General features: G+C 44.6%; 2 protein-coding genes across 2 annotated transcripts; one reads left to right on the top strand and one right to left on the bottom strand.

Annotated features, from left to right (window-relative positions):
• Nucleotides 1–5,367: 5,367 nt before the first annotated feature.
• Nucleotides 5,368–15,301, top strand: cfap126 (cilia and flagella associated protein 126). Its single transcript, XM_070968767.1, has 5 exons — nucleotides 5,368–5,394; nucleotides 5,506–5,568; nucleotides 5,733–5,815; nucleotides 5,887–6,127; nucleotides 14,951–15,301. The coding sequence occupies exons 1-5, from the start codon at nucleotides 5,368–5,370 to the stop codon at nucleotides 15,299–15,301; spliced, it is 765 nt and encodes a 254-aa protein (XP_070824868.1).
• Nucleotides 15,302–15,327: 26 nt separating this feature from the next.
• Nucleotides 15,328–23,790, bottom strand: LOC139335253 (alpha-1,3-mannosyl-glycoprotein 4-beta-N-acetylglucosaminyltransferase C-like). Its single transcript, XM_070968768.1, has 5 exons — nucleotides 23,649–23,790; nucleotides 20,165–20,263; nucleotides 19,914–20,064; nucleotides 16,512–16,766; nucleotides 15,328–16,403 (listed from the first exon to the last, which is right to left on the bottom strand). The coding sequence occupies exons 2-5, from the start codon at nucleotides 20,258–20,260 to the stop codon at nucleotides 15,499–15,501; spliced, it is 1,407 nt and encodes a 468-aa protein (XP_070824869.1). The 5' UTR covers nucleotides 20,261–20,263; nucleotides 23,649–23,790; the 3' UTR covers nucleotides 15,328–15,498.
• Between the last annotated feature and the right edge of the window lie 7 nt (nucleotides 23,791–23,797).

The following is a 23,797-nucleotide window of genomic DNA, read 5'->3' as shown; positions in this document are numbered from 1 at the left end:
TTGTGAAGAAATATAACATACCCATATATGAGCTGTCCTCTCCCAAGGAAGTACTCGCCGTTGACGGTAAATTATTAGAACTGGTTACACATAAAACTGAACCACTAAAATTAGTACTCACCAGCAACCATCACGAGCACCTTGAACTATATGTTATTTCATCACCTCTCAAGTCTGTCATTCTGGGAATCCCTTGGCTCAAGCTCCACAACCCCCACGTCGATAGGTCTACAGCCACTATACGCAACTGGAGTCTCCACTGTCACGCCCACTGCCTCCACTCCGCCCTGCCAGCCAGACCTGCAGACCAATCCCAAGTACCAGAGGTAATCAATCTGTCCAATGTACCCCCTGACTACCATGACCTGCAACAAGTTTTCAGCAAAGCCTCCGCCTCCTCATCACTGCCCCCCCCCCCCCCCCCCCCCATAGACCTTATGATTGTGCCATAGATCTGTTTCCCAGTGCCCCTCTGCCCACTAAAAGACTGTTTAATCTGTCCAAACCCGAGCAAGAGGCCATGGAAAAATACATTATCGAGTCGGTTGCTTTTCTTTCTTCTTTTTCATGGAAAAGAAAGACAAATCACTACGCCCCTGCATAGATTACACTGGACTAAATGAAATCACCGTAAAAAACAAGTATCCATTCCCCCAATCGACTCTGCCTTCAGCCCCCTGCACACGGCCTGCGTCTTCTCTAAACTCAATCTCAGAAACGCCTACCACCTCATTAGAATTAGAGAAGGGGATGAATGGAAGACCGCGTTTAACACCCATTTAGGTCACTTTGAACATCTGGTCATGCCTTTCGGACTCACAAATGCTCCTGCCATTTTCCAATGTCTAGTTAATGATGTGTTACGAGATCTGCTCAACAAAACTGTGTTTGTTTACTTATATGATATTCTGATCTTTTCTAGCTCTATGGAAGAACATGTGTCCCAGGTACGTGATGTCCTCAAAAGATTGTTAGAAAACAAGTTATTTGTCAAAGCGGAAAAATGTGAATTCCACTTACCATCTGTGAGTTTTCTGGGTTTTGTAGTAGAGCGAGGACAACTGCTGGCTGATCCCTCCAAGGTGGAGGCCGTGAAGGACTGGCTGACTCCTACCACTTGCAAGCAACTGCAGCGCTTCTTGGGGTTTGCAAATTTTTAGCGCAGATTTGTAAAGAACTACAGCCGCCTGGTGGCCCCACTCACTCACCTCACATCCACTAAGCTCAGTTTTGTCTGGTCTCCTGTGGAACAGTCTGCATTTGAGAAGCTTAAGAACATGTTTGTTAACGCTCCTGTTCTTGTGCACCCAGAACCTGAAAAGCAGTTCATGGTCGAGGTTGATGCCTCGGACTCCGGGGTCGGGGCCGTGCTCTCCCAGCGACTACCCTCGGACAACATGCTCCACCCCTGTGCCTTCTTCTCACGTCGCCTTACCCCCGCTGAATGCAACTACTGGTTCAGGCCCTGCAGGAGTGGAGACACTGGCTGGAGAGGGCTGCTCAACCCTTCATTGTATGGACAGATCACAAAAACCTTGTGATCTGTGATCTGTCCATACAATGGGGGGGGGGGGGGGGGGGGGCCTCTAAAGAGATCATTCTGAATCCCAAGTGTGTGCTGGGGGCGGTCCACTGGTGGGTTGAACATGAGGTCCAGGAGGCCCTCCGGGGTGAGTCGGTTCCGGACAGGTGCCCACCTGATTGGTTGTTCGTGCCACGGTCTGCCAGGTCATCACTGCTCTCTTGGGGGCACGTGTCCAGGATAGCCTGCCACCCGGGGGTCCACCGCACGCTGGCCCTCATCTGGCAGCGTTTCTGGTGGCCGTCCATGGTTTCTGATGTCCAGATCTTCATCGCTACGTGTACAGTGTGCGTGCAGTAAGTCTTCGCACCGACCCCCGGCAGGCCTCCTGCAACCCTTTCTTTCCAAAAGAAATAGTAGAAATTTGCATTGAGCCCATCAGAGCCAGGGGCCTTGATAAGTGACAGTTTCAAACTGACCGCATCTAATTCCTCTATTTTTAAATCTGAATCACAAATTATTTTGAATGTATTATGTTGGGTTTAAAATTCGCAATTTGGTCAAAGAAGTTGGTTGAATCAATAGGATCAATCAATGAGAGAACACAGACGAATATAATTTGCTATCCAACATAAAAAAAATCTTTCTCAATAATTTTGCTGTCCTTGCATTCTCTTCCATTAATCAACAAACTAGTTATAGCCTTATTTTCCTGTCTTTTTTTCATCAGCCTGCTGAAGTATGATGTGTTTTTTTCTCCCTCCTCCATCCATTTTGCCCTTGACCTGACAAAAGCACCCTGGGCTCTCTTCATATAAATAATAATTTTTCCTTGTCTTCGCTAGACAGATCTGGTTTGCCACATTGATTGATTTCACAAAACAAACTGCTTCTTCTCTATTTTTTTTTTAAATTTAATTCTTTACTGGTTTTAATAGAGAATTCTCTCATTTTGAATTTAACGAATTCCCATTTATAACAAAAACTATTTATGCTGTTATCGTTTTCAATTTCAGTTATCGTTTTTTTTTTTATTTTGGAACAATAGTCTTTATGTTTTAATAAGTTAGAGTTAAATTTCCAGTAACCTTTGTTTTTCTTTTTCCTATAACTCGAATTCAATGTTATTTCAGTAATACAGTGATCAGTTAAAGGAGCTTTGGAGATTAAAGCTTCAGAGATAAATTCCTCCAGCATATCCGTAACAAGCCAGTAATCAATTCTAGATTTAGCGGTACCATTAGGGTTGTACAAGGAGAATTGTTTTTTCTTTGGGTTTTGAGTTCTCCAAATATCAACCAAGCTGTTATCTCTAATAAAATTTTCAGTAACGGGATTAAAATGGTGATTGTTAAACTTGGAGGGCCATCTATCTTCCCATTCATCTGGCACCATTTTCCAATCGCCTCCTATTAAAATAACGTCAGTGGGATGGAGTGCTTTTAGCTCATTAATCTCTGAAGTAATATATTCAAGCATTTGCCCGCCAAAACAACCCTAGCCTCCAAGCGCAAGTTGTTCCGGGACGGCAAAGTCATAACCTTCCCTACTCTTAGTCTGATTGGCTAGTGCTCATTACCTTTGTTCGTTGATTGACAGTCAGCCACTTTTTTTTAATTTCAAAGATTGGTCTGACCGGCCCATAATACCAGACATTGATCAGCGGCCCAATCACATCGTTAAACACCAACCCTTTTTGCTTTGGTCCTGCCGGCGTAATGCATTCGGCAAGAGTTTGTTCATAACATTGTAAGCATTGGTGGTATCAGTGGTAGAATTCTCGCCTGCCACGCGGGAGGCCCGGGTTCCATTCCCGGCCAATGCAAGAAATGTTTGGGTAGCACGGTGGCACAAGTGGTAACACTGTCGCCTCACAGCTAGAAGGTCCCAATTTCGAATCCCTCTGTGGGCGCTGGTGGCGTGTCCTCTGTCCTCTGTGGAAAATCCCCGAGCCTTGTCTCTCTCTACCTGTTTCCCTCTACCTGAATTGGAAATCCTCCACCACTCCTACCTGCCTTCCCCTTTCTGGATGGGTGGAGCCCAGAGGCTATATAACAGCCAGGCCACATGCAGACCTCCTTTTCCCCATTCTCCCAAAGGAGCATGTGGATGCCTCAGCCTTCCTTTGAGCTGTTTGACTGAGTACATGATATGTGAGTTGCTTCAATTTGAATGCATTTAAATGACCTTAGTTGATTATACTTCAGTTTTCTGTGACGTTTATTTCTTGATTAGGTTTATGGTGTTTATATTTGATGTTAAATAACCTTTTGTATTAATTGTGTAAATTAATTATGCAATTAGAAATTATGCCGACTTACTATTCTTTATCCCATTCCTTTGTCGTCAGATGAAACCAGATCAAACCACCTCATAATAAAAGATTCAAGTGGAACTTCCTGTATGTGCTCATCTGTCCTAACCGGCATTCCATTGAGTTGAATAAAGTCCGTAAAGCATACCAGTCCTAAATATTCGACAAATATTCTACACCTCCACCATGCCTTCGGTGCCTGCTGCTCGAGGAAAAAGGGGGCCTTTCTGTGTGGAGTTTGCATGTTCTCCCCGTGTTCACCTGGGGTTTCCTCCTTAAATAACCCCCACTAAAATGCCGCGGAGGATCGACAGACCGAGGATGGGATAAATGCGGAGAAAATAATTTCACTTGCATGGTGTGTACAGTTCCCTCCCTGTAACTCTGTGTGCTGTGATTAATAAAGTTGATTTCTTCTTCTTCTTCTAACCACCGACCTGCCCTCGACACACCGCGGCCCACTTACTTTCTTCACTGACACGTGATGGGGCTCATCTCGTCCAATCCTATCATGAAACACTTCCCTTCTTTTTCTTTTTCAGTAACGTAATCTGTTAGGATCTTCGAAAATGGAGAGAAAACGAAAAGGAGGTGCGAAAAAACTGCCACACAAGAAAGAGCTGACTCTTCAAACCAACGCTGCCAAATGCGCAAAAATTTCTGATATGTTTGCCACGGCAGGGCCTTCATCAGCTCCCGTGGCCGATGACAGTGGTGGTGGTGGTGGCATTTGAACAGGGACATGCAGTAAAACCTGCGGTAAGCTGGACTGCTCTCAGAACACTTGTAATGAGTAAAGCAACCCAACCCCTTGGTAAATCTGATAATGATAAAACGTCAATAACATATTTTTGGCTAATGTTCTCTGGCCAGATTAGTTTGTATTCTAGTTAGTAATACCTGTATACGCAGGTATTTTTAAGACATTGTGTATATAGCCCTCTCCCTCATTCATGTGTCATCATCCCTCTTAAGTTTTCATTTTCTACACTGCTAATTATTTATCTTGAAGATTGACCAATAATTAAATCTCTCTCTCTTTCTCTCTCAAACATACACACACAGTTCAAAGTTCATTCAGGAGTTCAGCTACATTCATCCTTTTGGACTCCTCCTTTCCTGAGCAAAGTCAGTCCATATCGAATTAACCTCTTACAAAAAAAAAGTCCGGTTTAGTCTTTTAAAGAAAAAGACTTATTAGAGAACCCGGACAGAGACCAAATACAAGATAAATAAAAGCAATCGATATTAACAGTGAATGAAAACACACAAATTCTATTCGGTATTTGAACAGTATGTGTCTAGAAACAGTCCGCAAACTCATCCATTGTTGTTTCAGGTCTATTTAACTGATTTTATCGAATAGATGCACCCAGCGTCCAGAGTGTAGTGCTTTTCCCATTAATCGTTACCTGAGAAACGGGGCTTTGTGTTGCAGTTCATATCGAGTAAAGGTCTGGAAAGATTGTGATTGTGTTGCTATGCAACGAATCAACAAAAACAGACGCGGAGGCTGTAGACAGATGCAGAGATGTCGTCCAATTACTCAGCAAACCAGGTAACTTTAATATCCGCGCTCTGAAAATTGGGAATATTGACGTTAGACATTTTGCTGTTGTGTTGGTCTCGTACATTCTGTCATAACGTAGTTTACACATTTCATCCTCAGTATGACAGCGCTTTCAGGTCGGAGCGGCTTCAGAACTGGGGTGGGACTAAGCATTACAAAGAGGTTTGACGGTTCTGTCCAGTTCTATCATGCTAGTTGTATTTCACATTGCCTTTTAGTTTCAGGAGTAGCTGAAAACGTCGTCTGAAAATCTGACGAATGAATTTAGCTGAGTGTGTGTGTGTGTGTGTGTGTGTGTGTGTGTGTGTGTGTGTGTGTGTGTATAGAGACCCACCGTACGCACGGGTCACACTACCTTCGTAGCCGATGACAGAGGACATCTGCTGTCAGGGGTGTTAAAGGTGAGAACATATCAAGACACTTTGTCTCTCTTCATTAAAAGTTCTCTTTCTGTCATGGTTAATTCTTGTGTGACTCCACTCCCTTGAGTGTGTGTTTGAATGTGTGTCTGATGCCACAGAGGGGCAGTGCATGGCCAGACTTTAAGGGGACCTGGGATTTACCTGCTCGTATCCCATGCCACCGCATTAACCCTACAAGTCGCTCTGTGGAGGGTCTCAACAGGCTGAAGTCCTGGGGTTTTGACCCACAGCACACTTGCAAGTCTCAGCCACATAGAGGCAGCAGAAACACTGACAGACTGCAGGATGGTAGCCAGCAGGTACGTCGCAAGCCTGTGAAGAGTAGGCAACACACACAAACATACATGCATGATTAGTGTCCTTTGTTCTCCTGAGAATATAAATAAAGCTTCACCGATTCATATCGGTGATCCGATACAAACGTTTGTGATGTGACTGCACCGGTAGATTCAAGGTACATCGGATATAATTTACGGGTGAATTTACGGTGCATCTCTTCTAGCCTGTCTGCATCGGTAAATTCCATTGTTAAATCGATTATTTCATGTTCTAGTACTATTCCCTGTCCTGTCGAGTTTTCCGAGGTAACCTGAATGCACCATCGCTCCTCCTTCACTGACGCAAGCGTTGTTCACAGCACAGAGGGAAACGAGAACGACGTTAGCAGCGAGGAGATGTTCAGTGCACCGAAAAGACACACAAATCAAACGTGTGGCAATATTTCGGGTTATTCAAGCGACAGGGTAAACTGGACAAAACGCACGCAATTTGCAAACAATGCCGAGCAGCTATCAATTACGTCAGTAGCACAACGAACCTGGCGATGAAGTTTTACACGTTTTGTAAAATTGTAGAGACAGAGAACATAATTCAGAGTAAGGATTGCTTATAATAAATAAAAATGTAATGCTCTGTCTATACATACTGAATTGTCTTTTTTAAAAATAGGATATATATATATATATATATATATAGAGAGAGAGAGAGAGAGAGAGAGAGAGAGAGAGAGAGAGAGAGAAAGAGAGATAAGTGCTGTTAAAATAGTGTAATAAATTCTGTTGTACCGCTGTTTCTTTTTTTTTTGTACAAAAGTAGTGGGCTGGTTTGACCTAGTAAGAGGCTGATAAATGACACTCACACCACAGATTGTAGAAACAAAATATTAGTTCATCTTTATTAACTATTCAAAATGATTAAAAACGGAAGTCCAAGGGGGAGACGGACACAACAGGGCAGTACTGGGCCTCAGGGCTAAATTCACTGGCGCGTCACCTGAGAAGATCACACCATGCATTTAAAACTAAAGTCTCCTCAGTGAGGATTGAACTGTGCACCGCAATCACGGCAGACTACACTGCAGACCCAATGGAAACTCACGCTAACACGTCACTTCACCCTCAGTGAACAGGAGGAAATCCACCCCAGCTTTTCCCCCCGACTGCCTGTCTACTCTGCTGCTCCATTCCCCACTACTGGACTATAAAAACACCCGTCCTATCCCACCAAACAACTCTACTGCTAACACTTGAAACGATAAAAAAACCAGGACTCAACTGGCGGAGCCGATGAGACCCCCCCCCCCCCCGGGGTCTGAGCTGGAGGCGCCGTCCGATGCCCCAGGGAAGCAGCTGAGAGACGGAGCCTTCTGGCAGCTAGCGGCGGCAGCCGGCTCACTCCCAACTAAACTCCCCGCCTAGCTACCTAAAGGAGGCGACCAGCCTCCCTTCCTAACACTGAAACAACTTTCCTACTTACCTATCTTCGCCGCCGGCGACACTATAAGTCGCGAACGGCACCCACCTCCCCGGAGAGTGAGCGCTGGGCCGAAAGTCTTAACTGGCGCCGTGCCCCATAACGTCCACCCCGTTCCGCCCCGCAGAGAGACTGACACAAACTTCGTCTCTCTCTTTTATCAGTCCCGTCTTTCGCGGGTTCCTCACAATGCTCTCAATCACCCACAGGTGAGCCCACTCAACCCATCACGCTGCACTTCCCTTCACTGCCTAGCACGACACTGCCCCCTGTAAACAACCTCCACACTACACTACACTACACTACACTACACTCCCCCCTCCCCTGAATGGGACTCGTCCCCGAGTCAACGTCACATCTTATAGTCACGTGACCATACTGGTGGCCTTCTCTGGTGCCCTGCCCGTGTTTCCATCTGGGAGCCCTCACCCACAGGTACCCCGTCTGCCTGTGGACCTGGTTTCGTGGCCCCAGGGCTTAGAAGAGGTGGATCACTGCAGCCTGCTTCAGGGGCCCCTGACTCCTGCAGGTCCCTCTGACGCTGATGGACTACCGTCTCCACTGCAGGCTGCTGTTGAGGCCCAGTTGTAGCCTGTTCCGCCCTTGCAACATGACGTGGTCTTCTCCCTGGTCCAGTATCCAGCTCGAGTCTTCCTCCAACCCCCTCCACGAGGGTCCCTAGTGTCTCTACTCCCCTGCTGCCTTCAGGTTGCCTCACCACAGGCCTGGTCGTTGCTTCCAATCTAGAAGATTCTCGATGGCGACCCCAATTGGTACTGAAGGGGGCTCCTGAGTGGCCTGACCAGGGATGTTGCTGCCCACGATTTGCACCCTCTGAGGCATCTTCTCCTGTGAGGGTTGAAACGAAAGGTTTGAGTCGATTGAAATGTACAACAACATCAGGGCCTCCCTCCGACGGCACTAGTTTGTACAACACTTCTGTCACTCGTTGTACTACTCTATAGGGGCCCTTAAACTTTCTCTGCAGTTTTGGGCATACTCCTTTCTTTTTAGCTTTACAATGAAGCCACACTAACTCACCCTCAGTATAATACTGACAGTTGGCCCTGAAATCAAAACCGGCCTTCTGATGGCCTGAAGCCTTGATTTGGTGTCCTTTAACTGCGTCTACAACTGTGGAGAGAGTGTCAGATAACTGACTCACATACTCACTAACAGAAGAGACCCTCCCCTCTTCCCCCAGGTTGAGCATAACATCTACGGGGAGCACTATCTCACGGCCAAAAACTACCTTGTACGGGGTAAACCCTGTACTAGCATGCACACTGCTGCGATACGCCATCATGACATAGGGTAACAAGACATCCCAATTTGACTGATTTTCATCAACGAAATGGGATAACATAGACAAAAGAGTCCTATTAAACCTCTCAATCATGCCATTGGACTGAGGGTGATAGGGTGAGGTCCGAGTCTTATGAACATTCAAAAGGTGGCACAGCTCCCTGAACAGAGTGGATTCAAAATTTCGACCCTGATCAGTAGTACGAGGGGCACCAAACCGACAAACCCACTCCTCCACCAGGACTTTAGCGACAGTTTTGGCTTCCTGGTTTGGGAGGGGGAAAGACTCTGTCCACTTAGAAAAATAATCCCCTACCACCAAGATGTACTTATTGAGGCTGGAGGTCTCAGGTAGGGGCCCCAAAATATCCAGCGCCACCCGTTCATATGGTCTCGACGTAACCAATGACTGTAATGGGGCACACAACTGCTGCCCGCACTCTTTCTGAGACCCACACTCCACACACTCCCTACACCATTGTTGCACATCACTGAACCATCCGGGCCAGTAAAAACGATCTTTCACTTTAGCCTGCAACTTTTGTACCCTTAAATGGCCGCCGGTGGGGGTATTATGCAACTGACTCAACACTTGGGGCACCAAGGACTTTGGGAGCACTATCTGCACTTGTGAGGCTGCATCTGAGTAAGCTGGGGGAATCCTCACTAACCTGGAGCTCTGAACCTCAAGCTGGGCCCACACTGGAGCATACTTTTGAAGTGCTGGATCCGTAGAAAGTTCTGAACCCCGATGTCCCCCTGCTGTTTTGAGTTGAATTATTTTCTGCAGCTCCCCATCCTCTCCCTGAGCCAAAGTTAGCTCATCCACCTCTGTCTCCTGCCCTACCCTCTGAACTGCACAAATAGAAAGAGTGGGCTCTGCCCCTTCTTCAACCACCTCTACTGAACCAAGGCTGGCGGGAGCATCATTTAAAAAGGCTGGTAGCCTAGAAAGAGCATCAGCGTTAGAATGTACTTTCCCTGGGCGGTGCACAATCTGATACTGAAAATTCGCCAGCTGTTCTACCCACCGAGCGGTCTGTTCCTCCAAACCCTGAAAATTATGCAACCACCTCAGAGAATTATGATCTGTCCGCAATATAAACTCTCTGCCCAATAGGTAGTGCTTGAAATATTTTGTAAATATAACCATACTTAAAAGCTCTTTCTTGGTGGTGGCATACTTCCGTTCCTGCTTAGTCAGGGCTCCACTGGCGTAAGCTATGACCCTTTCAAGCCCCCCCTCTTCTTGGGAAAGGACAGCCCCAATACCTGCATCGCTAGCGTCAGTATCCAAGATGAAAGGCCTGTGAGGATCAGGGTAGGCTAGTATGGGGGCTGACATCAAACTACCTTTCAGCTGCTCAAATGCGGTCTGACATGAATCTGTCCATTTGAACCGGCGACCTTTTTCCGTAAGCTGGTGCAGGGGCCGGGCAATGTCTGCAAACCCTCGTATGAACCTCCTGTAATAAGAGGCAAGTCCAACAAAACTCCTCACTTCTGTCTGATTCTTGGGCACCGGCCACTCACGTACTGCCTGCACCTTGACAGGGTCCGCCTGTACTCCCTGGGCAGATATAACATGGCCCAAATACTGCACCTGCATGGAAAAAAGGTTGCATTTTTCTGGCTTCACTTTCAAATTAGCCTGGCCTAATTTAGACAGGACCTCATCGAGCCGTGACAAATGCTCAGAAAATGTACGACCAAATACAATGATGTCATCCAAATAGACCAGACAAGTAGTCCACTGGAGATCTGCCAATCTGCCGATCTCCCCCCCCCCCCCCCCCCCCACGCTTTCTAACTGTCTAATTGTCTCTTGTAAATGAAGTGGGACACGACGGGGTGGCAATTTCACAGGTTTTGCGTCGCCGGTGTCAATCTGATGTAAAGTGAGATGCGTCCTACCCAGATCATGATCCCCATTACTGAACACGGATAGATGTCTGTAAAGCATATCACGTACAGTTAACAAATCAGCAGGGCTAAAACCTTTCTGTTCAATCCGAAAGTGTTCCAGCAAAGACTCAACATCCCAGGACTCGGACATGCACAAGCCTTTGCCATCAGCCCCCCCCCACAGTCACCTGCGCTACTCACTTCAATGTCGGTGTGCAACATGCCCACTTTCATACCCTCTTTCAAAATGACAGCGTCATCAGTAACATTAATGACTTGTACAGGCATAGTACCCTGCTCCACCTTACAAACTACTTGGGCAACCATTACATCACAGTGGTCAGATATTGAGGGGGAAGGATCCAACATGCCCTCCACCAGGACGCCCAATCCCTGGGAAACTTTACCTGTGATGATGGCCTCACTACGGGGAGGGATAACAGTATCGGCCTGGACGAACACAGTCTGGGGCTTTTTCATATCTTCAGGGACTACCAAGGGAAAGATTTTCCCCATCAACTGAAACTCCCTCTTTCCAAAATCCACAACAGCGCCATATTTGCTAAGAAAATCAAAACCCAACAGGATCTCATTACAAGGCACGTCAGCTACCAAGAACTCCGCAACCAAAACCAAAGAGTCTAACTGGCACACTGTATGCCACTTCCCCATTACTCCCATGGCACCACCATTGGCGGCAGACACATTGCCCTCATGCCCCACTAACTCTGACCCCCCATTTGTAATGGACCGCCAAATTTGCTTGGGAATTACTGACAAAGCAGCTCCACTATCGACCAACAAGAGTGACTCCAACCCACCTATTTTGGCGGCGACATATGCAGAGCCATCATTAACACTTGCTGAGGCCACAGTTTTTGATGGATGGATGTATGGGGGCGGGCATTGGGCCCACGGTACCCACCCCCTTCAGTTTCCCTGCAGATAGGGGCAGTCACGGCGTATATGCCTATTGCAGCCACATTCCCAACAGCCCCCGCCGCCTGACAACATGCCCCCGACTGCATCTTGTGTCTCTCTGGTCACGTTTCTAGAGGAGGCTGCATGGGAAGGCAAAGCAGGAGTTGCTTGGAGTGCCTGTACTGTGGTCTGCAGGGTTTTAACCTCTTGACGCAGCCCTTCTACAACCCCCAGCAAAACTTCCATCTGTTCGTCTGTTTTGGATTTACTTTCTACCACCCCCCTGACCTTGGCATCAGATGCAACATGAGGCATGTGACGCTAGTCTCCTTAAAGCATTACCAAAATCTCGAGCTGTTTCATTGTGCTGCCGCCTTCTCCCTGTAAAACTGGCCCTACTCCAATCATCACTATCATGGGGCTCAAAACAACGGGCCATAGAAGCTTTTAGCATAGAGTAATTATTTTTTGCTTGTACTGGTAACCCACTATAAATATCCCTAGCACGACCTGACAGCAAGAGAGACATAAATTTGAGTTTAAGGGACTCATCCCAGTGGTTTACATCCGCAGCCACATCAAATTGCTCAGACCAATCTGACCACTGTCTCCCTGTGCCTGTAAAGGTTTCGGGCATAAAAACTGGACATAGGGTTGCAAAACCTGGAATAGGAGCCGGTCGACTATTATAGTTGTCATTTACCTCAGAATCCACTACAACACCCTGAATGGGTGGATCATTTTCAGCCTCAGAGCCCCTGAGCTGGAGGCGCCGTCCAATGCCCCAGGGAAGCAGCTGAGAGACGGAGCCTTCTGGCAGCTAGCGGCGGCGGACCGGAAGCTGTGCGTGGCTGCGAGGCGGTGTTAGCCGGCTCACTCCCAATTAAACTCCCCACCTAGCTACCTAAAGGAGGCAACCAGCCTCCCCTCCTAACACTGAAACAACTTTCCTACTTGCCTATCTTCGCCGCCGGCGACACTATAAGTCGCGAACGGCACCCACCTCCCCGGAGAGTGAGCGCTGGGCCGAAAGTCTTAACTGGCGCCGTGCCCCGTAGCGTCCACCCCGTTCCGCCCCGCAAAGAGACTGATACAAACTTCGTCTCTCTCTTTTATCAGTTCCGTCTTTCGCGGGTTCCTCACAATGCTCTCAATCACCCACAGGTGAGCCCACTCAACCCATCACGCTGCACTTCCCTTCACTGCCTAGCACGACACTGCCCCCTGTAAACAACCTCCACATTACACTACACTACAATAGTTAACTCGAGATTAATCGCAAATTAATCGCACATTTTTATCTAGTCTAAATGTCACATTAATAATCATTTTAATACTCTTATCAACATGGAAAAGTGGATAGGCTTGCTTTGTGCAGATGTTTTTATATTGAAAACAACAATGTGTAGTGTTATATTTCACACTAACATTCTCACTTGTAGTAGTCATTCACATTTGAATCCATGGCTTAAACCTTTCTTTCTTAAGTTTCCTTTGAGCATAATAGCAGTCAGACTATAATGCTCTTCTATTTATTTACCAGAGGCTTATCAACCCAGCCTCTTATTTCTCTCAAGAAAGAATGAACATTACTTGGCTATAGCTGCAGTAAGCTTGTTCTTAGTTGCGGTATCCATATGCCTCTATCGAAAGCCATCCATTGTTGCCTAGTTTTGACAAGGAGATGGTGGAGATACACACAGATAACTTTAGTCTTGTCAGTCGACCCATCTGGCAACTTTTTGAAACTAAACTTTCTATTCTGAATCTTGTTCGCATCTATTTCGGCGTTTTGCGCTCGACATCCACACAAACAGGTAGCCTACTCTTTTACAGCTAGCGAGCAGGCAAGACCAAACACGTGCGTGGGGCGTGCCTATTGTTTTGTTTCCGGTTTACAAACGGATCCTGTAGTTTTTCTAACGTTACTAGCAGTGGCCACAGATTATAAAGAACTACAAGTTCACTGGGTCACAAAGAACGTTAATCTCGCGATTAAAAAAATTGACGCCGTTAAAATTGATTTGCGTTAATAACATGATATTTTTGACATCACTATATATATGTGTGTGTGTGTGTGTGTGTGTGTGTGTGTGTGTGTGTGTGTGTGTGTGTGTGTGTGTATTTTTTAGAAGGTAATTTGGTCAGTTGGTTGGTTTGGTTTCCTGTCCTGATAATCTGTAGTCATGACCAGCCATAAAGACTTTGTCTTTTACAAATCAAGGTTTGACCACCAACATATCAATTCCACTATTTTTATTGCTAGTTGAATTAATATGAAAGAGCTCTTTAAAGAAGAAGAAGAAGAAACTGTACTTTATTTATCACACACTACATGCACACGCCATGCTTCTTGTGAAATTAATTCTCCTTGGTCAGTCGTTCCTCCGCGGCAGACCAGGAGCAGTGGGCTGCGGCACCTGGGGACCCATCCTGTTCATCACCATTGCTCAGGTGGAGATCTTCTTGCATGTTTTTAGTGGGGGTTATTTAAAGAGGAAGCCCCTGGTGAACATGGGGAGAACATGCAAACCACACAGAAAGGCCCCCTTTTTCCTCGAGCAGCAGGCACCAAAGGCATGGTGGAGGACAAGCCACCAGCGCCCACAAGCGACCTTCTAGCTGTGAGGCGACAGTGTTACCACTTGTGCCACTGTGCCATCCACTAAAGTGAGCCTATGCAACTTTTGAGAGGAAATGTCATCATTTTCCTCTGTGAAAAGCTTAATTTCTAAGTAAGCACTACATAGTAAATAGGGAATGATTTCAGGTACATCCTCAGAGGTTTTATGCTACAACTTGGTCCGGTATGAACAGTAGCTTACAGTGGCAAATATTAGCAAGCTTAAGATATTGCTGTGTAACTGACATTACTGAGTCAGTTTGCTAATGTTATAACCTGTAACTATGGCTACACTATGTTTCAGCATTTCAGTGGTTTTATTACAGAAGTTAAAAGACTCTGTTTATTGAAATGTTCATCTGTGGTGTGGTGAACAATAGTGTAGCAGTGGCAAAAGCAAATAAGAGGAATAAACACAACTGCTTTAGTAATATCAGTTACACAGAAACAGCTTGGTCTCCATTAAGTTTAATATATCAGCCACCATTCACTACTGGTTATACCAGACCAAATAAAGCTGAATGTGTTAATTCTTCTTTTAAGAATTCGACTTCAGTTTGCCCTCATGTTTGTTCAGATCATCTTACTGGCCATTGTCTGTTCTTACTCCTTTCAGACCATTGGGGATGTACAGCAGGATGGTGTTGCCCCATCCTCTGCAGCTGAAGCCCGATCAGCATCTCATAACCTCCTAATCACTGGAGGTGAGAGAACTGCTGGCCAAAACCAGGACTCACGGGTAGCTGTGGTTGGATCCATTGGACAGCCTGCTAAAGACAGGCTGCTGAGCCAGGGCTCTGCAGCTGAAGAGAAGCCAGCTTTGAAGCCTGCTGCTGGAGAGGGAACCAATAGCACGCCCAAAACTAGTAAAGGGAGACCAATGAGCAATGTGGTGGAGAACGTAGCCAGCCAACGAGCCAGATCATCATCTAAGCAAAGACACCAAGATGCAGAACAAGACCAATGAACTACCTACAAAAATAAATGCCTATTAACTGTATCTTAGCCTGGTTGATTGTACTCAGGTAGTGTCCAACTCATGATGTTGTTTCATCAATTGAACTGTTTAACAAGGCACAAGATTCATATGTTCAACCTTTGCACATGGTGCAGCAGATTAAACCACGATAAATTATTTATCTGGCAGGAAGAAAAGTTTCACTCCTATGCTTTATGTGGAGGTATAATCAGTTTTGTTGAAATCCTGATTTTCTTAATGATTACCCAATCACTCTGCCCAGCTGTGACTAGGATCCTCAAACAGGAAGAGGCAGAGCTATACTTTTGGTCTATCTCTTGCATCTCAAACCTCCCATTCTCTAACATCCCCACTGACTGGAACTCTTTGCAACTCTTCTCATTTTCCTTGATGGAAAACACATTATGGCCTATCTCCACCTGAGCTGAGTTTAGGAGGTCTTTGCCCTCTGACCCTGTTTCTACACATATCCCTGTCACTACTGTAGGGTCTGCGAACACCACGGTCAAGTAATTTCCTTTTTCAGGGGAGCGTCCCCAGAAGAAGTTGTCCCCAGCATCCCAGGCCAGTTTGGGAAAGTGATTCTTGTAGGTGGGCATATCAGAGTAAACCTCAGATGAAGGATTGGTGTAGAGCCCCTCTTCAAAGTACTTGTCCTTTAGCTTGTTGTATGTCCCTTGGAATGAAGAGAAACTCCCCTCATGTTGGAACAGTGAGGGTTTGAAGATGATTGGCTCTTTCTGAGTCAGCAGCATTCGGAAATGAGACATCAACCAGTCACAGGGCATTTCCTGGTAGAAGATGTAGAGGAAACGAGCCAGGAGAGGAAGATCCGCTGTTTTGTAGAGTTTCCCGATGTAGCCAAGAGTTGAGAATTCCAGCATTGCCCAGGTTGTCTTCTTTGCGTCTTGCTCCTCAATGCGCCTCTTGATGGTGGTAAGGAAGTTTTTTGCAGAGGAGACATCATCCTCCAGCTGGAGGTAGTATTGGCTAAGACCAGTACTGTAGTGGATCAGGAAGGAGTAATCCAGGTTCTGTTTGGAGCGAAATGATACCCTTACTGAAGCATCGTTGTAGTTCCTCTTTAGGCCTTAATGAGAACCAGAGAGACTTGTATCAGAATCACAGTATCAACTGAACAGTCAAGACATGTATATGAATGAATCTGGGCACTAGTAGGATCACACATGCACTGCACCTGTAAGGGGAGGGTACCAATCCTGAGCAACATGGACCACCATCAGCTGGCCTTGTTCCAGCTCAGAGGCAAATGTATTGTTGATCTCCCTCACTGTTGAGACCCTCCAACTGACATCAAAATCTGCTAGCAGTACTACCACCACCATGGAGGAGCGCTCTTCAGGAGAAGATTGGGTGAAGAGGGACTGCAAAGTGGAGATTAGGTAGCTGCCCTTCACCCTTTTCACTGATGATAATCCAATTGATAAATATCCTGAAACATGTCAAGGCAGAAAAGTGAAATGCTTGGGAGTTTTATAACATTCAAAACCATCAATCTTAGCATTCTACAACTTACCAAAAATTCTATCAGGGTTCTTACTGTTCTGTAGACATAATTTTCCTGGACCTTTCTAGTGATGATCTACTTGGTATGAAAGACAGGGATCATGCCATACACTAATATGTTCCTCTTAGTGGAAATCTGATTTAGAAGAGTATACAGGCATAAAGATGGTTTAATGTCACTATTAATGTTCTATTTTAATATTGTGATTGGATTTTTTTTTTCATTTATCTCATTATTGCTGCCTGAACACCAGTAACACAAATAGTAGCCTACAATTTTGCCTACTGACAGATCTAGCCTGAACTTTACATGCCTAAATGTACAATCAGTTACAGTCAAGCTTGCTAGGATTAACTGCCACTGACTCTTATCAGTTTATCACACCATACTTTGGGCCCCTTACTAGTAATATTAAGTGGAGTCTTTTACAAGGCTAATCACACCCACTGTGACTTACTGCTACAAAAGTTAAATATTTCATGTCATCTTATGGTCCATTTAACTTTGGATTTTACCTGGAACATTGTGTTTGAAGAGACAGTGCTAACAAAGTAAAAATGTATTGTTAGCTAGTGTTAAGCTGTTGTTTGACTCACTTTCAGTTGGGCTCCCAGTTGTTGTTTCAACCCTGGCTCCCTGTTCATTATCATCCAACTCTCTCAGTAATGCCCAACACACATTTGAAACCATTGCTCCTGACCACAGATGAATCACAACCCTTAAACCAGTGTTTCTCAATTCCAGTCCTCAGGCCCCACTGCCCTGTATGTTTTAGATGTTTCCTGCTCCAACGCACCTGATTCCTTAAACCTTTGTAGGCAAAACAAGATGGCAAGCGATGGCAACTGAACCAAGTATGCTAAGCAATTTATTTATTAGCAATTACTCAGCCATTTAAAACAAGATGGGAAGAAAGCAACTTTAATCTAAAAACCTAATAAAACTACCACAGTTACCAGGAAGCAGTGACTAATATTTCCATTTGAAGGATAATGTAACTCACATTGTTCAGAATTTAGGCCACTGAAGTTATTATCTGTCATCCAGTCTGTGTGAGCTATCATGTGACATGACTTGGGGGTGTGTTCACAGTACACAGCAGCCTATTCAAAATACTCTGGTCCATAAACTACCATTTGAACATTAATATGCTATCCTGAAAACTACTTTGCTTTTCAGATCATTTTCCATTTGTTTTCCATGTCTGGAAAATTTATCAACTGTTTTCCAGGTGTTCAGGGACACATGGGAACATGTCTAAGCACTACTGTTACACGAGTCTCACTCTTAGTTTTTTTGTTTGGGAGGGATGCACTTTTATCTTTGACACCTGCCCCTATAAAGACTGAATGACTTATTTTAAGTCCCTTAGAATAAAAGCATCTGCCAAATGAACATCATGAATTTTGCACTGCTTCTGTGCTACCTATGAGCACTAATGGATTAAGATGTGCCATTGTGCTGTGAGGCATTGACGGAGTATGGACAGGTTTATGTTTCAGGTGAAGTGGGTGTGTGCTTGTGCCTGTGGGAGCCACAACTGTGGGAAAAAAAGCAGCACTACGATGATGGCTGTTCTTGCATGGGCCTCGGCTGCTGCACTGAATGCACTGCATGATGGACAAGAGCCACACAACCAGAGTTTCTGTTGTCTGGTAATTTTTTTTTTTTTACCAGGAAAATCTGTTGAAGTCCAACATATTTAAATCTCTCTGGTCATAATGTCTGGTGAAAATAATTCCAAAGTTAGATGCCAAAGTATTCTGTCTGTACACGCTGTTTAACCCCGCTGCCTTTCTGATGTCTGCCCTCTCTCTCGCTTCTCTTCTGATTCATTTAAGTTAATTTGATCATACCAGAGTTGGTGGTGATTGCTGAAACAGTGAAAGATGAACCAAGAAAGTTTTGGTGAGTTTTATTTTGTTTCTGTTGAGTTTGAATAAAGTGTCTTTTATAGTATAAAAATACTGTCATGGCGATATAACGGGTCTTTTTTTTTGTGCCTGAAGAAAAAGTAAGTTACTAAAAATACACAAAATTGGACATAAATGTAAAAAGAAAATGCCATAAAAATATGATATATTTAAAATTTTTTCCACTTTCACTGAGTTAAATATTTTAACCAACATCAGACCTGATCATAACTACCAAATATTAATTCATTTTCAGAATTCTAACCCTTTAAATGTCAGTTTGTTTCCATAATCCTCATTTTAATGAGAAACAAACAAACAAACAAAAAAACCACACAAACAATTAGTATTTTTCACATACTTAATGTTAGGGTGGGATTTTGTTATTTTGATTACTGCACCCTAGGATGTGTCAAAGATCCCCTTATTGCTGAGGATATGGACAATATGACCATATGAGACTGAGAGACTATCTCCCTAACCCTTGGGCTGGCAGTCACCAAGCCATGTCTCAATACCAGAATGGACCCCAAGCCAATCCACAGGGACCTGTCAACCTGGCAGGGACACTCAAGTGGATACTGGGGGTGCACAAAGGATCCAAAAGAAGGTCATCAGCTGATTATCAGCACCTGAGGGGCTGATGAGGAACCAATGCTGGTTCTGCTGGCTGGTGGACATAACCAAGAACCTCTCAGAGCTGAACCTCAAGCTCAAGCCAGCTTCTCAGCTCTCTGCTTTGAAATGTGAAATAACCTGAAGTGAAATTAAAGCTGTGGCAATACAAAAAAAAAAAAAAGGAAACACTGGACATGTTCCTGTTCTGCAAGAACAAAAGCCTGCTATGACATCTGAATAAGCTGCTGAGTGTGAAAACTCTCTCAGGCATTTGGTGAGAGGTTTCAGGACATGAAAAGTAAACAAAAGGAACTGAATATATTTTTTTGTGTTTAATGTGAATTTGTTAATTACTTTTGGTTTCCCTGGCCGACACACGGTTTAAGACTTTGCACCACTAGAAAGTGTTACAATCAATCAGGAACAGATTATTTCTTCTTTTCAGCTTTTTCAGCCGTCTGGTTCTGCAACAAGAAAATAACTTTTGCATAAAATCAGTCTTCACCTTAATATGACAAAAATGGCTAAATGTGTCACTCACTCTGTTGAGTAGATGGTGCCCCAGTAAGCAGCTGATAGGACACTCTGAGGGGCAGGTAATTTCCCTGTTCGAGCCAGGACTCCTTATTAACCAGCCTCTTTGCTTGCAAAGTTGACTCATTTAGAAATGGTTCATGTGCCATTTCTTGTCCCTGCAAAACAAATACATACATTTACTTTGCAAACCTTTGAATTGCATCTCAAGGGCTGAAATGCAACCCTTGATGATCATCCTTTGTTGTGTGTACTCACAGTAGCTGGGAGGTCCAGCTGGTTCATGACGTACAATGCCCCAGTGATAAGCAGCACTGCCAACACAATATTCTTCCTCTTTGAACGACGTCGCATTTTCTATCATATACACACATGGAAAGAGACAGGGAGACACACACATGCACACACGCACACACACACACACAATACATTATGTTGATGTGTACACTCAGTCAGCACAACAGTAAATGATTCATCAACTGGTCAATGAATGTTTTATAGGTGCCAGCAACAGGTTAGACTGTACTGTCCTGTACTGTATGTATGTGAGGGCCAACAATTTAAAATTGTTGCTGAATAAAAATGATATATGTGTGTGTGTGTGTGTGTGTGTGTGTGTGTGTGTGTGTGTGTGTGTGTGTGTGTGTGTGTGTTAAAATAGTTAACTCAAGATTAATCGCAAATTAATCGCACATTTTTATCTATTCTAAATGTCCCTTGAATTATCAGGAAGAAGGTCGCAGGTTCGATTCCCGGGTCGGGCCTTTCTGTGTGAAGTTTGCATGTTCTTCCCGTGCATGCGTGGGTTCTCTCCAGGCACTCCGGCTTCCTCCCACAGACCAAAAACATGCTCGTTAGGTTGATTGGTGACTCTAAATTGCCCCTAGGTGTGAGTGTGAGTGTGAATGGTGTGTGTATGTGCCCTGCAATCGGCTGGCGACTGCTCCAGGGTGTACCCCGCCTCTCGCCCGTTGACAGCCGAGATAGGCTCCGGCCCCCCCGCGACCCCGAAAGGGATAAGCGGCATAGTGTGTGTGTGTGTGTGTGTGTGTGTGTGTGTGTGTGTGTGTGTGTGTGTGTGTGTGTGTGTGTGTGTGTGTGTGTGTGTGTGTGTGTGTGTGTATACTGCTTTGAGAAGGATGGCTCAGTTTTGCAATGTAAGATTTTGAATTGCACATGAGATCATGTATATATATCATACAGATGATTATACAGTGTTTTTGTACTATTGCATGGTATTGCATATAACACAGTAAAAAATATGTAATATTGCACAGGATATGTTGCACAGATGTAATGATATTAGCATGTGTTGACATAAATAACAGAGTAGGTTTGTTATGTGACATGGACAGCATCAACACAGTGCTATGTTAAACAATGCTGGAGTTAAATCGTCTCAAAGCAGTTGGAATGAAGGACTTGCAGTAGCATTCCTGGCTGTCCTTCTTACACAATAGATGCAGTAGTCTGTCGCTGAAGCCACTGCTTCAGGCCCCTACTGTCTCATGTAGGGGGTGGGATGGGTTGTCCATGATTGATGTCAGCTTGGCTAGTGTCCTATTCTCATCCACCTCCAAGATGGTGTCCAGAGGGCATTCTCTTCCTGTCCCTCTCAGAGCTTCCACAGCCCCAGCAGACCACTGCATAGGAAATGGTAGATACCACCACAGAGTCATAAAATGTTCTGAACAGTGACCCACGCACTCCAAAGGACCTCAGTCTTCTCAGCAGATGGAAAAGACTTTGTCCCTCCTTGCACAGGACATCTGTGTTGTTTGTCCAGTCAAGTTTGTGGTTAAGGTGAACACACAGGTATTTGTACTCACCCACAAGCTCAATGTCCAAACCCTGGATGTGCACCAGTGTGATCTGTGGCACCTTCGTGCAGAAGTCTATCATCATCTCCTTTGTCTTGCTGGTGTTTATGTACAGATGGTTCAGCTCACACCATTTGATAAATTTAATGATCTCCCTCCCTGTACTCCAGTTTAGTCCACTGTGATACATGTCCAATGCTCCGTGGGGGAAGGAGGGGGGAAGCAGAAGTAGGTCTGGGCTCTGTTGGGTGGGGGAGGGAATGGGGGTAGAATCAAATCTGTTGAAAAACAGATTGAGTTTGTTTGCCCATTCCCATTCTCCAGATTCTGGGCCCCTCCTGCTGTCTTTGGTGTGGCCAGAGATGATTTTCAGGCCTTTCCAGATCTCTCTTATGCTATTCCCTTGTAGGCACTCATTCAGCTTCCTCCAGTAGCAATCCTTGCCTCTCAATAACAGTAACTGCATGCAGCGCCATTGTGCACTGCTCTACTCTTCTTCTAGTCTAGATTTCACTCTGTCAATAACAGTAAACCAAATACAGATGCATTCAGCATGCTCAATTCACAATATATGACCTGACAAATCAATTGTAACATGACAGTTCATTTTCAGTGTGATTTTGTATCAGACAAACCTGATGTAATTAGCTGAGAACAAGTTTAAAAATATTTTTATCTGACCAAGACTTGTAGTCAATCAATTGTGCCATTATTATTTCCTTAAGTGACTGTCACAGCTGACTCAGTGGTAACACTCATTTGCGACATCAGCTCATTCAGAAAGCTGCAGAAGGAATTGTATGTTGTGTTTCAACTTGTTGCCAATGGCTCTCAGTAGAGTCCATTTGGAAATTGGAAGAAATTTTTTTTTGGAAGTTTACACAATTACAGAATGTGAACAAACAAAATCTACAAACAAGTTTTTAGGTCATTATTATGTATATACATACAGTTTTCCTAATTGCTGGTTTTTGCTTATAATTAATCCGGTTTTATTTCTTGTTAGCTTGTAATTTTACCCTTTTTTATTGTTGTTCTCTGGTTTATGCCATAGCTAAACTCAATTGTGTGTGATTGAATAACATTACTCATTTTAACACATAATTGGATAACTGAGAAATGATTGTAGTCAAATAAAGTTTAGAACATCAAAGTGTGCTGTGTGCAGACTGCCCTGCTCATCCTCTGGTTCAGTTACCAAAATAACCTTTGAAAGATGACAGGTGGGGGTTTACGGTGAGAGAGAAACTGGAAATACTGATCCTCTGCTCTGTTTAGAAGTTGTTTGTCTAGTCAGATCATTCATCCTCCGCCGTTCAGTCACAAACAGGCTCAACGACATTCTCCAAGAATACTATCAGTCTTTGCAAGTCACTTAACTGGTCTCCAGCACAGGCATTAATTAGATCTTGGATCCTGTCACACATTACCAGCGGCATGTCTTCTAGTCGAAGTTCCCAAACCAAGAAAAATGTCATATCCACGTTGGCAGGAGAGGGGTGTATGTGCGTGTTCCAGGTAAGTTACGGGTCTATAATGCAACAAGGAAGTAACTCCATAATAAAGGCAGCACAAAAAAACGTGTGTCGCCATTTGGAACGTTACAGAAGAATAATCTGGAGGCAATGTCAATAAAATGTAACGACGGCTATAGGGGATAAGCGTTATCAACTCATAGCTGGTCATTACTGAGTGTTTGCGCAAGTTCTAAGGACAATTACAAAAGAACATAATGGATTTTCATCACTTAGTAATAACACTAAAGTTAACTTGCGGTGATTTCGTTGAGCTGAAGCTCGGTTTAATAACCTCCTAACTAGTTACGGCTGGTCAACTTTTAGCTTAATAACACCGACATCGAAGTATACAGCAGCAGCGCGCAAGGAGCTGCTTCAACACAAAGTTTGCAGCTGTCCACTCACCTCCAGCCCGCTTCAGCACAGCAGCTGCTCCCTCAGTCTACGGGTTCCACTCCTTGATGTTATTGAAAATCAAATAAGGCATCAATGGAAAGGAAAAAACGAGTTCCCTGCTCACAACACTGTATGGAATAGCCGATGTCTCCTCGTCC

This window comes from Chaetodon trifascialis, chromosome 8 (assembly GCF_039877785.1).
Source record: "Chaetodon trifascialis isolate fChaTrf1 chromosome 8, fChaTrf1.hap1, whole genome shotgun sequence".
Taxonomy (NCBI): Eukaryota; Metazoa; Chordata; class Actinopteri; order Chaetodontiformes; family Chaetodontidae; genus Chaetodon; species Chaetodon trifascialis.
Note: the sequence above shows the minus strand (reverse complement) of the source record. Positions and strands in the feature narration are given on the sequence as shown.

Coding starts and splice junctions, on each gene's coding strand:
- LOC139335253 (XM_070968768.1), bottom strand. CDS start 20,260: ATGCGACGTCGTTCAAAGAGGAAGAATATTGTGTTGGCAGTGCTGCTT. Junction 16,767..19,913: donor GGCACCATCTACTCAACAGA/GTGAGTGACACA, acceptor GACATGTTTCAG/GATATTTATCAATTGGATTA. Junction 16,404..16,511: donor TTGGTACCCTCCCCTTACAG/GTGCAGTGCATG, acceptor GTTCTCATTAAG/GCCTAAAGAGGAACTACAAC.
- cfap126 (XM_070968767.1), top strand. CDS start 5,368: ATGTCGTCCAATTACTCAGCAAACCAG. Junction 5,395..5,505: donor CCAATTACTCAGCAAACCAG/GTAACTTTAATA, acceptor TTTCATCCTCAG/TATGACAGCGCTTTCAGGTC. Junction 6,128..14,950: donor TGCAGGATGGTAGCCAGCAG/GTACGTCGCAAG, acceptor TACTCCTTTCAG/ACCATTGGGGATGTACAGCA.